Source organism: Terrapene carolina, unplaced genomic scaffold, assembly GCF_002925995.2.
Source record: "Terrapene carolina triunguis isolate 2854851 unplaced genomic scaffold, T_m_triunguis-2.0 Scaffold62, whole genome shotgun sequence".
In the NCBI taxonomy this organism is placed as follows: domain Eukaryota; kingdom Metazoa; phylum Chordata; order Testudines; family Emydidae; genus Terrapene; species Terrapene triunguis.
This window is the reverse complement of record NW_020664413.1, coordinates 57,106,435-57,121,653: the sequence shown is the minus strand read 5'-3', so window position 1 is coordinate 57,121,653 and position 15,219 is coordinate 57,106,435. Positions and strand designations below refer to the sequence as shown.

The following is a 15,219-nucleotide window of genomic DNA, read 5'->3' as shown; positions in this document are numbered from 1 at the left end:
GGGGGGAGAGCCGAGCTCCCGCGGGGGCTCGCGGCCCTGCCCCCGGCGCTCTGGCCGCTGGGGGGGAGACCGGAGCCGCCGCCGGGGCTCGCCGCCCTCCCCCAGTGGCTCCGGCCGCCCCCCCCCGGCAAAAAAGCCAGAGCCGGCCCTGATTCCAAGGGAATTAGATTAACACAGTTGAACACACATTGAGAAGTGAGACTTCACTGTAAGGGAATTCAAAGTCCACTGAAATGGACTGAAGCATTCTGGGACTTTCACTCTTCTTCACTTAAAGCAGTGCTTCACTATAATTGAGTTTCCTATATTCAGATTCCACTGTATTCATGCTTCTATAAGTTACAGAAAGAAGCAGGTTCTTAAACATCCTTGCATGGGCCATCACCCCTCAATCTCCACAATCTGACCATATAATGATGTTCAGGGGATGATGGAAGGGTCTAAATGGCTTGTAGAAAGCTGGAAGTGGGACATGGAGACTTTACTTCTGTGCCACTGCTTCAAATCCAGTTCAGGGTTGGTCATGACAAAAGATTATTACCATCTGAAGGTTGTTTGGGGCCTATATGAAATGAGCTGGCAATCTCAATACAAGACCTAAAGACTGTGTATCCACACCACAACAAACCCCATTGCAATTGCACCTATGTTTACAGATCTCAGCAGAGAGACAAAGGATTAAATTGGTACGGAGAGTCAATTACTCTCTGGGACCTAGCAGTGGTCTCTCCAAGTTTGGACCAAGGGGCTTTGGTGGGAAAATGTGCACTGCCACTGACCTGTCAGACCTCTTCTATTGAAAGAGGACTTCCAACTCCAGGGCTGTCTATATGTCCTCTTTCAAAAACACTACATTTGTTTTAAAATGTTTTATTAAAAGGGCCAAAGAATCTCATCGCCCCAATGCTATAACCCACTCTTTTCAATATCTTCCCTTCATAGAAATTGTGCAACCACTGCATTTACCCTATGACTTGAGGAGCAAGTATTTCAAGATTGCTTCCAAATTCATTTTTCTCTTGCTAGATACCATTTACAAATGCCCATCATTGTGTTTTCTTAATTCATGCTCACCTCACTAATGGCTGCATTGTCCTCCTCGCCCGGACGTACCAGTCGATTTCCAGTTAATCTCATGGATAATCCAAAATCACTAATTACACATGTTCCATCATTCTTCACCAATACATTACGGCTGTTCAAGTCGCGATGGGAAATTGCAGGTTTATAATGGTCTATTTGGATAGATGGAAGTGTTCATTATTACTTGAGTAGCTCTTTTGCTTGGCAAAAGAGGAACCAAATTGTGTTTGCTTGTTTTTTATAGAACTTTTTTTTTTTTTTTTTTAAGGCCACTAACAATTTTCCCTGCTTACAGCGACCACTGCAACAGCTCTATTAACTACTGAAACACTGACAGGTGTTCATGATATTTTGCTATTTATATGCAATGCATTATTATATTACATGTGTCTGACGAAGTGGGTATTCACCCACGAAAGCTTATGCTCCAATACTTCTGTTAGTCCATAAGGTGCCACAGGACTCTTTGTCATTATTATATAATTGCGATGCATGGATCTAATAATAGTCCACAAGCTTCTTTTGATTCCAATAGATAGTTCAGCATTTTTTGGCAGCGTAGCTATAGTGTATTTAAGCGTGGATCCGCTGTCGCTGATCTAATGGCCAGTCCAAATGAGATCACCATATTCATAGAGTCCTCATTTAAAAGAAAGCACCAGCAATTCACTATAATTAGCTTGGTGTCTGTGCAGAAGTTGGACAGATGGGGGCACTTATATCAGTATACGTCTCACACTTATTCCAATGCTTGAACGCACTACAGTACTACTGAAATGGATCTCAGTTGCCCCACAGGAGAACCTCAGATTCCTCTTAAATTTACTACTCCAGTTGGACAACTGAACACACATCGGGTAAGTCTACACTGCAATTAGACACCCATGGTTGGCTTGGGCCATCGGACTTGGACTCGTGGGCCTTGAGCTAAAGAGTTATTTAATTGCAGTGTAGAGGTTTCAGATCAGGCTGTAGCCCAAACTCCGGGACCCTCCCACCTTGCAGGGTTCTAGAGCCTGGGCTCCAGCCAAAGCCTGAACATCTACCTTGCAATTAAACAGCCCCTTAGCCTTAGGCCCACGAGCCCAAGTCAGCTGGCACGGGCCAGCCAGAGGTTTTTAATTGCAGTATAGATGTTTTTAGCAAATTTTTGTAGATTTCACTATAAATTGTATAATATGTCTGAACAAATTAAATGAAAACCTTTCTGGAAAGGTTTATTACAGAGGCTTGGCAATGCTTTTATCATAAAATATTGTGATTATAATCTTAACAAGAATTCTTAAGTTACTACTGCTAGACAGTGGAACAGTTTATATCCATTATTTGAATCAAGACTTGGGCTACGTCTACACTACAGCGGAGGGTCGACCTAAGATACGCAACTTCAGCTACGTGAATAGCGTAGCTGAAGTGGCGTATTTTAGGTCGACTTACCTGGCTGTGAGGACGGCGGCAAGTCGACCGCTGCCGCGCCGCCGTCGACTCCGCTACCGCCTCTTGCTGCGGTGGATTTCCGGAGTCGACGGTAGAGCCATCAGGGATCGATTTTATCGCGTCTTCACTAGACGCGGTAAGTCGATCCCCGATAGACCGATTGCTACCCGCCGGATCGGCGGGTAGTGAAGACGTACCCTTGTTTACTACAACAGCCAAGACTATAGAGGTGATTTTGTTATGATCTGATGTTCATAGAACCACAGGAGTTTCTTAAACACTGCGAGCTCCTTGCTGGCTTTTACAAATCGGTCTATTGCTCTATCTCTATGGTGGTGGAAGGCTTACACAATTATAGCTGCTTACGGAGAGTCCATTTCAAAATGATTAAATTAAGGTGGTGGCTGCAGTTTCACTAGCATACATGAATACCAAGTATGGTAGCACCAGCCTAGTATTTAGATAGCTATTTTCCTTTATTTTTCACTGTCTTAGCAAATATCACTACTTATTTTTATGTAACCTTGCTTTTAATCTAAAATTCAGCACCCTCTCAAATTCTACTAGTTACTGGTGAACGGATCTTTCCACAGCTTTTTATCTTTTCCATTTGTAACAAAAAGGCTAATACCTCACTGCCTGCCAATACTCTGTAATTTTTTACATCACACATCTCAGAATATGTCTAGTATGTAATCACGATACTTTAGTTCCCAAAATGTTAAATGAAGCATGCAAGCACAGAAGAAAAAGGCTTATATCAGTATGTTGTCCCATCTAGTGCTGTAATAAAGCATTAAAGTATATAGGTGATGTCATTTGTACACCAAAAAGATATGATCTTTGTCCTGAAATAAAAAATGAAATAGTATGAAAAATAAAACTACAATAAAACAGAAGATTTAAGTATTTTCCTTCCATATACGTCATACCCACTCTTTTTTAAACCACATACACTACTTCAGTGACCTATATCTGAACTGCACAACATATCAGAACACTTCATCCATTTTCTTTCATTAACATACTGTACGTTAAATTCTTTAGGTCTTTAGTAACCTGTTGCTATGATACAGCAGCACTGTGCAATTCTGCTTCTTGCTTGCCTGTTTATAGGATTCTGTAGTATCTCATTCCACATTTTCCTAAAAGTGTCTACAGATCTACATCTGTACTGGAGCACTCAGGAGATCAGAATGTACTACAGGAAGCTCTGTGTAGTCTGTATTTTGAAACATCATCTGCTCACATGAATTAATTTCTCAAACCATACATTTTCTCTTCACTATTAACATTAAAAACAAAACAACAACCCCCTGCCCCCAACTACTAGCTGGTACCATCCCAGTTATTGTGGTGTAAACATGTCCCTTCCTGACCATACCTCCTCGAGGTAACTCTGTGTGAAGGTATGCCAGGCCCCTGGTTACCGAATGTGCCAAACGACAGGAGCTCACCCAATCACTGGTGTGAAGACTCAAATACTTGCACAAAGAACCCTAGAGAAAGAATAAAAACAGTGCATTGAAATTTTATCACGTTGAATAACCAAGTCAAAACCTTTTCAAAGGTCCACATCACACGCAGTACTCCGTAACACCCTGATCCTGAAATTGCTCATCAGTCTACCTGCATGCTATCAGTTGCTGGATCAGGGCCCAAGTTTACCTTTATCAGTGTTTGTTGCTGCTATTGGTTTTTTGGTTTAGTCAGAAAATGAAAGTAGGTAAACCAAGAGAGTGCATTTATTTTTTGCAGCTGTTATAATATTCTGAAATTCCTGATGAACAGTGCCTGAACAAAGGTAATTGAAGAAACTATGTTCAGTACAAAATGGTGGGCTTTGAATGATATTAGGATTTTAGCCATAATAAGAGGTTTACTAACTTATCTCCCTGGTATTTTCCCAGTCCCAGCAGATTTAGGCTTGGTCTTCACTACCAATTGATGTTAGTATAACTATGTCACTCGGGGTGTGCAAAATCCACCCCCCTGAGCAACGCGTTCACACCAACCAAACTTGTAGTGTCGACAGCGCTACGTAGCCAGGAGGACTTGTGCCGTTGACATAGTTACTTGAGAGGTGGAACATATACGTCGACGTAGACAGCGTCTTCACTAAGTGCTATAAGTGTAGACAAGCCCTCAGTCAGTCAACAAACATTGCAGGGATAGAAACAGGAACATCATGATCCCCTTTCCCACTGAGAGAAGTTAAACAAGGAAATAGAGCTCCTGACAAAGCTGTGGAGGAACCCATCTGAAAGAGAAACTGAATGCTGTCATTTTGGGAATTGAAAAGATTCTAGATAGCTCTTATTTTCAAAAAGTGTCCAGAGGAAAAACTCCAGTCTCTTCTATCTGGAAGATGCAAGATTCCCAGTAAAATAAGGGCCAGATCCTGCCAATCTTTACTCCCACAAGCACTCCTTTATGCAAGTAGTCTCACTAACATTACAGTCCATTAAACCTCCCCTTCCCCCCAAAGCCCAGCCACAGGGCACCCCCCAGCCCAGACACTCATACCCTCTGCCCCCTCCCTGAGCCCAGCTATGGGGTGCTCCCCCAGGCCTGACACCTGCACACCCCCCCCGCCGAGCCCAGCCACAGGGCACATCCCCAGGCCAGACACCCACATCTCCTATCCCCAGAGTCCAGGTGCGGGGCATGCCCCAGCCCAGACAGCCACATCTCCTATCCCCAGACCTCAGCTGTGGGGTACCCCCCCCCAGTCCAGACACGTGCAGCCCCTCCTCTTAGAGCCCAGGGATCCAGAGGGAGAAACAGTCTGATGCCGAGTCCCGGGCTTGTACGGCGTTTCCTGCACACTGCCACCTTCCTTCAGGACATGCTGGGAAATGCAGCTGCTGGGAACCCTCCAGCTTCCCCTCCTCCCAGCAGTGTCTTAAGGCAGGTCTACACTTACTTCCTGGTTCGGCGGCAGGCAATTGATCTTCTGGGATCGATCCCGGAAGTGCTCGCTGTCGACGCCGGTACTCCAGCTCGGCGAGAGGAGTACGCGGCATCGACGGGGGAGCCTGCCTGCCGCGTCTGGACCCGCGGTAAGTTCGGACTAAGGTACTTCGAATTCAGCTACGTTATTAAGGTTATTAAGGAAAATTAAGGTGAGGTGATTCAATATTTCTTGCCTGGCCTCAGGCCCCTTTGACATACACTGGTCCTTTATGACTTTGCTCTTCTAGCCTCCTAGTTCAACTCCAGCTATTCTCAAATCCTTATGTCATATTCCTATCTCCTCCAACTCAGAGAGTATAGCAGAAGTGATACCTGCTTAGGGCCTCTGTGCCCTCCCCAGCAGTCTCATATCAGTCCTCAGGGGCTTCTAATCCTGTTCCTTCAATAGCTTTCTGCCAGTCTGCTACTGGTGCAAAGTGGTTCTCAGCCTCTCTGGCAGCAACCCCCTTCTGCCTGGCCTGCAGTTTCTTATGTCAACTGTTGCTGATCAACCAACTGGCCACAGCTGAGCAGGTAGCTAGCTACTCACCCCTTAATCCCTTAGGCTGGGTCTACACTATCACTTATTTCAGTATAACTTACACTGCTCAGGGGTGTGAATAAGACCCCTCCTGAGGAACGTAAGTTATACCGACCTAAGCACCAGTGTGGACAGTACTACATCCTCTCTATTTTACTATTCTTAGGTATAAACAAACCAATTTATTTTCTATGAAGTACTTACATTGGGATAATATTCCATCACCAACAAATATTCCATACGTCCATCTGCAGTGAATCGCTCATCTCCCACAATGAAGCGAGCAATATTGTCATGCTCCATCAGTGGGACTCTGTAAATGTTCCTCTCGTTGATAAAGTTCTGGCGGTTAGCAAAGGAAAATACTTTTGCAGCCACTGGACGCTCATCTAGGGAACCTTTATACACTGCTCCATATCGCCCCCGGCCAATCAGCTGTAAAAAGTTAAAAGTAGTCATTACATTGATTAAAATAGTAATGATCAAGAAAGGTTTTCACACTGCAAAATAGAATGGATATGTATAGCTATGGGCCACATTTTAAATTTCACTATCATATACTCAACATGTATTACCAAATAGAGTGTCAGCATTCAAGAAATACATTTTCATAAAACCGAGGTTCAGATTTGCATGAAATAAATGTATACACATGCTAAAATTTGATAATGGCATAGCACTATACTTCCACAAGGAATTACTCATTATGTACAGGCAAAGAAATATACATGTGTGCACACATTTTTGGAATACAGAACTCTGACTCCAGTTTAAAAAGTTTGTTTTTAAAACTGTTACTGCCCCATGAGGGAAAGAGCAGGGTTCCAAGTAAACTATGAAGTTTTGAACACTGTATTGAATTTGGTTCTCAGAGAAGACAGATCCTACGGCTGCATTTCTGTGACCCTAAAAGTGTCCCAAACCCAGAAGGCAAGGGACTCTCTGGTATCTAGCACTGAGTTTCAGCTGGCTTGACCAGCCCAGTACCCCAACTCACTGTTGTCATAATCTGTATCTAAAAGGTGTCATGTAAGGTATTGGATGCGAACAGGTGACACACTGATGATTAATATCATTGTGAAATGTACACATTAACACTATATATAAAATTACACATAGTCTGTAAACCAACCATGCAAGTAAAACAGATTTTTTTCTAGCCAAAGAAATGTGGGTCTGCCTGCTTGAGTGTGTCTTCCATGTTATTCAAGCCAGGTACGGCCAAAAGATAATGGGTATCGGAGATTGCAGGAAGATCATTTGCATTGTAAAAACAATCATAAACGGGGAAGAAGCCAGCATAGCATCTACACCAGACAGCGTGACTTTTACATCCAGCAGGGGAAAGGAACTTTATTAGGGGATACTCTTCAGAAAAATGCATTTCAAAGGTTGACTGGACTATAAAGAGGGGGGAGCGAACCCCTAAATCATCCTTCATCTGAGGAGTCAAAGAAACTAAGTGCTTTGAGCTCTGGCTAAAGAACAGGTTTGCCATGCTGGAAGAATGACTGTGGTGAGAAAAACTTTGAACAAAAGACTAGTTTGAAGTTGAGTTTTAGTCTTAGAAGCATCTTTTTACTTTTGTTTGTAACCATTTCTATCCTTATTCCTTATACTTGGTATCACTTAAACATATGTCCTTTTGTTAATAAACTGGTTTTACTTTTACCATAAACCAAGTCAGTGCTCTGATGAAAGGGAAGGGTGTGTTAACCCTCTAGTCAAGTTAATAAGATGCTGTGTTCTGTGTCTTTAAAGGGGGCAGTGAACGTAAGATTTTGTAGGTCCTACAGTCAGAGGGGCTGTGCACTGGAGAAAAGATGTCTCTGGGACCTCAGGAACTGATTATAACCTGATAAGCAAGGTTTGGATTGGCAAAGTCCTGAAAAGAGTTTGCGGGTGTGTCAGGGAGCTAACACATAGCTTAGCGGCAGCAAAGTTCTTACTTGCTGAGGCTAAGGGGTAATACGGTGGCTCATAGTTCCAAGAACTGCAGCACAGTGTCACGATTTACAACTGTGGTTCTACTTTGAGTAGTTACATTGTAAAAATGGCATTGTAGAATTCCATGTTTACTGTGTCTCACTTATTTTCACAGACAGCTTGCTAAAAGTTTGGAAATTAAAAATAAAATGATCCATTTCCAAATGCCAGCTGCAAAGTCAGCCTGAGTCAAGCCGAGTTCTTTCCTTTTCCCACATCACCACCTGTGATGATAATGTTGCAGCACCAATTATGCACTCAGTTACATCCAGACATCCCATTATCTTCAAATGATGCCCTCAGTTACACTTGTGCACAGGTGTAACTGAGGGCATCATTAGCACTGCAATATATTTATTAAGATGCATGAGAAGAAAAGAAGCAAGTCTGGCTCTCAGAGCCCAAGGAGAGTTTGCATCTAGCAGTTAAAAAAAACTATCTTTTTATTTCTAAATGGAACAATCTTGATATGAAATTAGCGAGACACAATAATTATAGGGTACTACTAAAAATAAATATTCACCTTTTAGGGTAGAATACTTTAAAAATGTTATTTAAAATTTTGTTTCAAAACCAAGCAATTTAAAACATTTCTATGTTTGAAATTGTTTTTTCAATCCCAAATAGAGTTTTTAAAGCAGCCATTGGGACACAGACCTTCAAAAGGAACAAATAAAAAATGGTGGCTGCAAGACAATCTGCTGGCGTTTCATAGTTTTTGTATAGAAGATCCTGAAGGAGCTGCAGATCCTACACTGCAATGCATCACGAAAATGTCACTACTGCACAACCACACTGACACACTGTAGTGAATATATTGTACTGTACAACCATAACGCAACGTTGTCCAAAAGTCTATACGACATTCCAGTGCAACCATAGGCAAAACTAGACTTAATTTATACGTTTGGAGCATAGAGAAATGGAATAAACTCATTTATTCAGCATATTTTTTTAAAAACACAGCACAGATAAAACCCATATATTTTCTGTACTGCTAACTAATTTTCTTACCATCTAATATTTTGTCAAGTAAATGTTTTTTTTAGCTCACACATAACCAATCAACCTCATTGGTCACAGTTAACTGTAGTATGTATCCTCCTTTAGCGAGTTTATGAGCACTAGGTAATCTTACTTGTTGTATGTATTGCAAACCCAAAGAACAAAAGCAATGAGTTAAGGATGCTGTCTCAACCTCTCCTTGCTTTTAGTGGTTTGCATATCAGCCTTAAAGACATATATACTTTCAGCTAGTTTAGGTTCTATATTTGCCCTGATTTAAAACTGTTATAATCTATTGAGGAAAGTCAAGAAAATCTAACTTCCACCTTTGCAACCTCCACTTTTCCATATCTCCCTCCCAGTTCTGACCCAAAATATAACCCGGTTCCAGCATAATTCCCAGTGCCTTAAACCAGTTCGGCTCCACAATAGCCCCCTAGCAAAGTTGGGGGACAAGAGATCACCCAAGCCCCAGCAGGAGTGAGTCACTCTTCTCTCAATTTATGAGAGCTGATGAAGCCTGATCAAAAGAGTGCTGACATTCAGTCAAAACCTGAACATCACAATCATGAGTAATAAACAGAGTCACATCATTTACGTGGAGACTCGCTGGGGTACAAGCTCAAACAGGGAGAGAAAGGCCAGAAAGGTGCTTTCGCAACCCCAGAACAGAGGCTTGATAAAAAGAGCATACAATATCTCAGACAGGGAACAACCCCGTCTGATTCCCCTACAGCAGTGGTGGGCAACCTGCGGCCAGCACGCAGCCCATCAGGGTAATCTGCTGGCGGGCCGCGAGACAGTGTTTACATTGACCATCCGCAGGCACAGCCTCCCGCAGCTCCCTGTTGCCGCGGTTCGCCGTTTGCGGCCCATGGGAGCCGTGGGAAGTGGCAGCTAGCATGTCCCTTCAGCCCACGCTGCTTCCCACAGCTCTCATTGGCCAGAAATGGTCCCGCGGCCACTGGGAGCTGCGGGCAGCCGTGCCTGGGACGGTCAATGTAAACAAACTGTCTCGCGGCCCGTCAGCGGATTACCCTGACAGGCCGCGTGCGAGCCGCGGGTTGCCCACCACTGCCCTACAGACTGGAAAGGGGGTACTCAAAACACTATTCATCTTAAGAAGAAGACTATATATATATATATATATATATATATATATAAAATCATTATATACTAGAGCAACTGAATGCAGAGGACAAACCTGGGCTCAAAACCAAAAGCACAAAGGATGCGAAACAAATATCTATGATCTACATGATCAAAAGCCTTTTCTTGGTCAAGGAAAATCAACCCAATATGCAAATCAAAGATTTTTGAGGCTGAAATTACCTCCCACATTAGGAAAAGGTTATCAAAAATGGACCTGTAGGAATGCAATAGGTCTGAGCAGGGTGCATGACTGAACCAGTCATGTTCAGTCTATTTGCCAAGGCATTTTTAAAAAGGTTATATTCAGTGCAAAGCGGGGACACAGGTCTCCAATTCTTCACCTCCCCACGGTCCCCATTCCTAGGCAACAGGAAGAACCACTCGATGACAACTGAGTGAATGTTCTCTCTGATGCCCCCCTGAAAAACCTGAAGCAAGTCAGGCCCAAGAAAGGTCCAAGAGGCCTTATAAAACTCAATAGGCAAATCATCAATACCTTGTGCCTGCCTTAAAGCAAAGTCATTTAGGGCAGAAGTCAATTCTGAGAGTGTCAGATCCTGTTCAAGTTAGTCCACATCCAGTGCTGAGATCCTGAGAAGATCCTAAAGAAGCCGCCAAGTCTCAGATGGACATACAGGCTCTGTGGCATACAGATCTGAGAAAAAACTCACAGCAAAGTTCCTAATCCCATCCTTCATCTTCTAATGCTATGAAGTGTCTTGTTAATAGTGTTGGTTTATTATTTTTTGGGGAAAGGATAAACTTCTCCCTGGGACAATGAGTGAGTTCTATCGAATATCCTTCCCTCATTATCTCAAGCACTCATTTTCTGAGATGGTCCACTCCCAGAAGAAGGCACTTTTCATGACAGCTGAAGCCTTGCAGGTAAAACAACTTGTGGGAAAGGGGGATGCTTTGCAGCCTTCTCAACCACCTCAGCACTGATGTTGCCTACATGATGGCTCAGAGCAGGAATTTCTTCCCTCCTGGTTCCCACCAACCTTGCCTTCCCAAGAGATTCAGGAGACTCCAGTGAAACCTTCCTGTTTGCTCTGCAAACTGTACGAACAGGAGTCCCATGACTAATGGAGAAGCCATGGGGACTTGAAAACATGTCACTGACTCTGACCTGGTCTTAGTGAAGGAAGCTTCCATAAAGTCAGCTCAACTCTCTTGGCACAGACCTTGCCCAAACTCCAACTTGGAGCTGGTTTCACTGTGGCCTGCTCAGCTTTCTTAGAGATGACCTTACCTACATGCCATCAGAAGCCAGACTTCCCTGCAGCCAACTGCAGTGTCTCAGCAGGGACATGGACGCTGAGTTCCTGTGGCCTGCTGTCACTCTCTGCCATTTCTGGGACATGGGGAAGAGGAGCAGCGATGCTGTCCTTCAAACCTCCTCAGTGCCCAATTTTTTTAAGTTTAACAGTTTTGAGGTGGAAAAACCTCTAAGTCAATGAAGACACAGAGACACTTTGTTAATCTTTTATACATCCTCTGAAAGTTCTGATACAAAGGGAGACCGGGGAGTCAGCTGTTTGTGCCACCCAGAGGCAGAGAATTTTGGAGAGTTATTCCGATTCCTACGCCCAGGCCCAGAGAAAAGATCTGGACTGCCTCCAGTTGCCATTGACATGGGGAACACCTCACTGTGCAGACTATTTGACATGAAGGAAATTGAGAAAACATGCAGCACCCCATTATTATTGAAATATACTACTGCAATCCACAGTAAATTCTATACTTACAGTAATGTTACTACAATGTTTCAGACTATTACTATAAGATATTGTACTTCTAAATATTTTTTAACATGGTTATCAATGTCAAACAGAAAAAGCATTTTTGATGTGACATTGAAATACAATACGGGCAAGTACCCCTTACTGCTCTTCAGTAGTTAATGCTCTTCTAAAAGAAGAGCACATTCTGACTAATATCAATGATACTGGTGAGTAAAGAGAGAAGGTAAAATAATGTCTTTGGCTTCTGGTATTTCTGAGGTAACCTCTATTTGTTTAGTGATTTTGTTTATGTTTTTTACCACAGTTCACAAAAGATGTAACCAGGACAATACAAAAGTGGGAAAATATAGCACATTTATTACATATATCTGTTTCTTAAATATTGCAACAATATCTGGCAGGTAATTTGATCACAGGTGGAGCAAACAATGAAGAGTAAATAAAGAGGCAGAAATTCTGAGTGGCATACTTACCTCTAGCAATTTTAGATTATCCAGGTCTAGTGAAGGCTCTGATGCTGCTGCCTCCATCATGTTCATACTGTGTAGACCTTGCTTACGGTCCCCTGCAGATACAGGAACCAAGTTCTGATAGTTAAGATTTTATGCAAAAATACATATGAGAATGGTTACAGAACTAATCTGGGACTTGACAGCAACAGTGGCTGTTACGGTGAAGGACATGCCAAGCCAGGAGTAACACTGCAAACCCTTCTCCCCCGAGCTAGTAAAACTAAGATGGGAAGAGTAGGTGGTAGGGAAGGTGATGGTTACTTGCTACACAACTATTCTTTCGTGCGTGACACAGAATCCCACTGGTGCTGGCCTTAGAGAAGACTGATGGCTCCACTCCAGCTATTTGTTAAGCAGAGGATTCATGGAAGAAAAATAGAACCCAGACTGAAAACATGTAGGAGTCCTTATAAATTTCTATGGGCCATTAAGAAATATATTTAAAGGGGTGGGAATAGAGGGAGGTAAGGGAATTATAATTGTGAAGAACAGTCAAAAGAATAATATGAAAAAAGAAAAGCTCATCAAATTCTACCTGCAAGCATCCTATATCCAAAGAATATAGCAGCAATCAAAACAGCTAATACAGAGACTGAGGCCAAGGCAATAACAATAGTCTCATCTCGGTGAAAAGAATTAGATGAATCTGAAAGAAATGAGAAAGAATATATCATTTTTTTTAATGTACATTAGAAAAATTCAGAACCATACAACAGACAAAGTAACAGAAATGAGAAACAAATCATGCTGTATGGATTACACTATATGTCCCTAATTTATTTTTACCTTTAAAATTTAAGGAGGAGAGAACAGTTGACTAGCTAAACATGGCTGAGAACATTACCTCTGCAGCATCACCAGGGCCTTCCTTGCCTGTATGGCGAGTGAGACACCAAAACTGGAAACTGAATCATTGTCTTCCATATGGCAACGTACAGAACAACCACACAAGGTAGATTGTTAAAAATACAAATTGGAGGGCTGGGCCAATGTTATGAATGACAAAAGCTGTAACAAGTTCATTATACTACTAGAAAATGCTATAGTAGTGTAATGTTCAGGACTTCTTCTAAAAGGGTCATTCGGTTATGTTGATTTAATGAACTTGGCATATACATTCACCAGAAGGTTCCTCTATCCTCATATGATTTCTACTTCTAACTCACTTGTTTTCCTCTCATCCCTCATTTCTCTAGGTTTTGAAACCCATAAACTGTACAAGGACTATATCAGAAATCAAGTATCAGAGGGGTAGCCGTGTTAGTCTGAATCTGTAAAAAGCAACAGAGGGTCCTGTGGCACCTTTAAGACTAACAGAAGTATTGGGAGCATAAGCTTTCATGGGTAAGAACCTCACTTCTTCAGATGCAAGAGATCTGAAATCAAGACATCTTAATATAATTAAAATCCTTAGTTTTCTTTAATGAATAATAATCCTTCAGAAATACATTGCAGCATGAAATCTAGGAAAGCAATCAGTAGCTGAAATTAAAACAAGTTAGATTCAAAGGTTGATGGTATCTCCCAAAGCCCTGAATTGATTCCTGGTCTCTCTAAATGCACCCACTCAGATGTCAAGCCTCATGATTTTATCTATCTTGAGGTGGAATTTTGCTATTCTCCCACTCATAGACCAGGCCTTGGGCTACCATACCCTGTGTATCAACAGTGCTGCTGGGTCAGACTTGAGTCAATGGCATTGCAACCTGGCACGTGGGGTTACAGTGCTACTCACATTTGGCCTGCCACTCACTAAAACCTGGCCCAGCTGACTCTCTGTGTTGCTGTGACCTCGCACATGAGATCACAACACCCAGACCCAGGCCCATCCCCATGGAACAGGAGCCATCAGTGCTGGGTATGGGGAGGGCTCGCTCTCCTACCACGTCACCCCCAGGGACTCCCTTCCACACCAGACCCATGATCCAGCTAGGATCTTCACTGGCACAAAGAAAGGAAATACTGGAAGTTTATGATAAACTCTGAATGGGGCTGCCCTAGGCACTGGAAAATCCAGCAAACAAGATGTCATAGGAACCTTAATGGCTGTTGGCCTTGGAAATGATATTTAGAGTGTGTATACACCACTGTTTGCAAGGCCCTATAAAACCTTCAGTCAGGGCCATCCTTAGGTATACACAGCATACGCGGCTGTGTAGAGCACCCAAAATTTGGGGCACCATTTCCCTCGCTGGCTGCGGCTGGAATCCTCTCTTCTCCGGCTCCTCCCCTGCGCTGGGCCAGTGGGCTTCTCCCCAACCTCAACTCCACCCCCTCCCTCACTCGCTCCTCAGCCAGCTGGCTGAGGGCCCTAGCCCCGGGAAGCCCAGAGCGGCCCGGCCCACCGACGCCCAGAGCAGAGTCCCTCCCTGGACCCTGCCTGCCTGTGCCGCTAGGTCTCTGGCGGGGGACGGGCCAGGGCAAGGACAGGAGGAGTGAAACTTCCACGTGAGTCAGGTGGGTGGTGGGTAGGGAACAGCCGGGCCGAGCAGGGGAGGGAGGGAGGAAGGGAGGAACTTAAAGTGCACTTCCCTAACTATATCTAGCTAACACACACACACACACACACAATCTCTCTCTCACACAGATCAGTTCTCACACCCACAGATTCTGCCTCTCACAAGTCACAGTCCCCCAACACACAGTCACATAAACTCTCTCTCTCTCACTCTCTCTCTCTCATACACACACACACACACGAAACATTACAAAAAAAACTATGAGGAAGTGAATAATTCTGTATTTAGAGCAGGATGTGAATAATATGCAGTAAATAAGGCCTGGGGTAGAACTTTGAATGACG

At 43.3% G+C, this 15,219-nt stretch overlaps 1 protein-coding gene across 1 annotated transcript in view; it reads right to left on the bottom strand.

Moving 5' to 3' along the window:
• BMPR2 (bone morphogenetic protein receptor type 2) overlaps positions 1-15,219 on the bottom strand; it is a 181,635-nt gene that overhangs the window by 14,859 nt on the left and 151,557 nt on the right. Inside the window, exons 5-9 of the mRNA XM_029910566.1 lie at positions 12,952-13,062; positions 12,378-12,469; positions 6,221-6,451; positions 3,905-4,019; positions 1,075-1,235 (exon numbers count right to left, since the gene is read on the bottom strand). Of these exons, the coding sequence (XP_029766426.1) occupies positions 1,075-1,235; positions 3,905-4,019; positions 6,221-6,451; positions 12,378-12,469; positions 12,952-13,062 (710 nt within the window). The remainder of the gene's footprint in view (positions 1-1,074; positions 1,236-3,904; positions 4,020-6,220; positions 6,452-12,377; positions 12,470-12,951; positions 13,063-15,219) is intronic.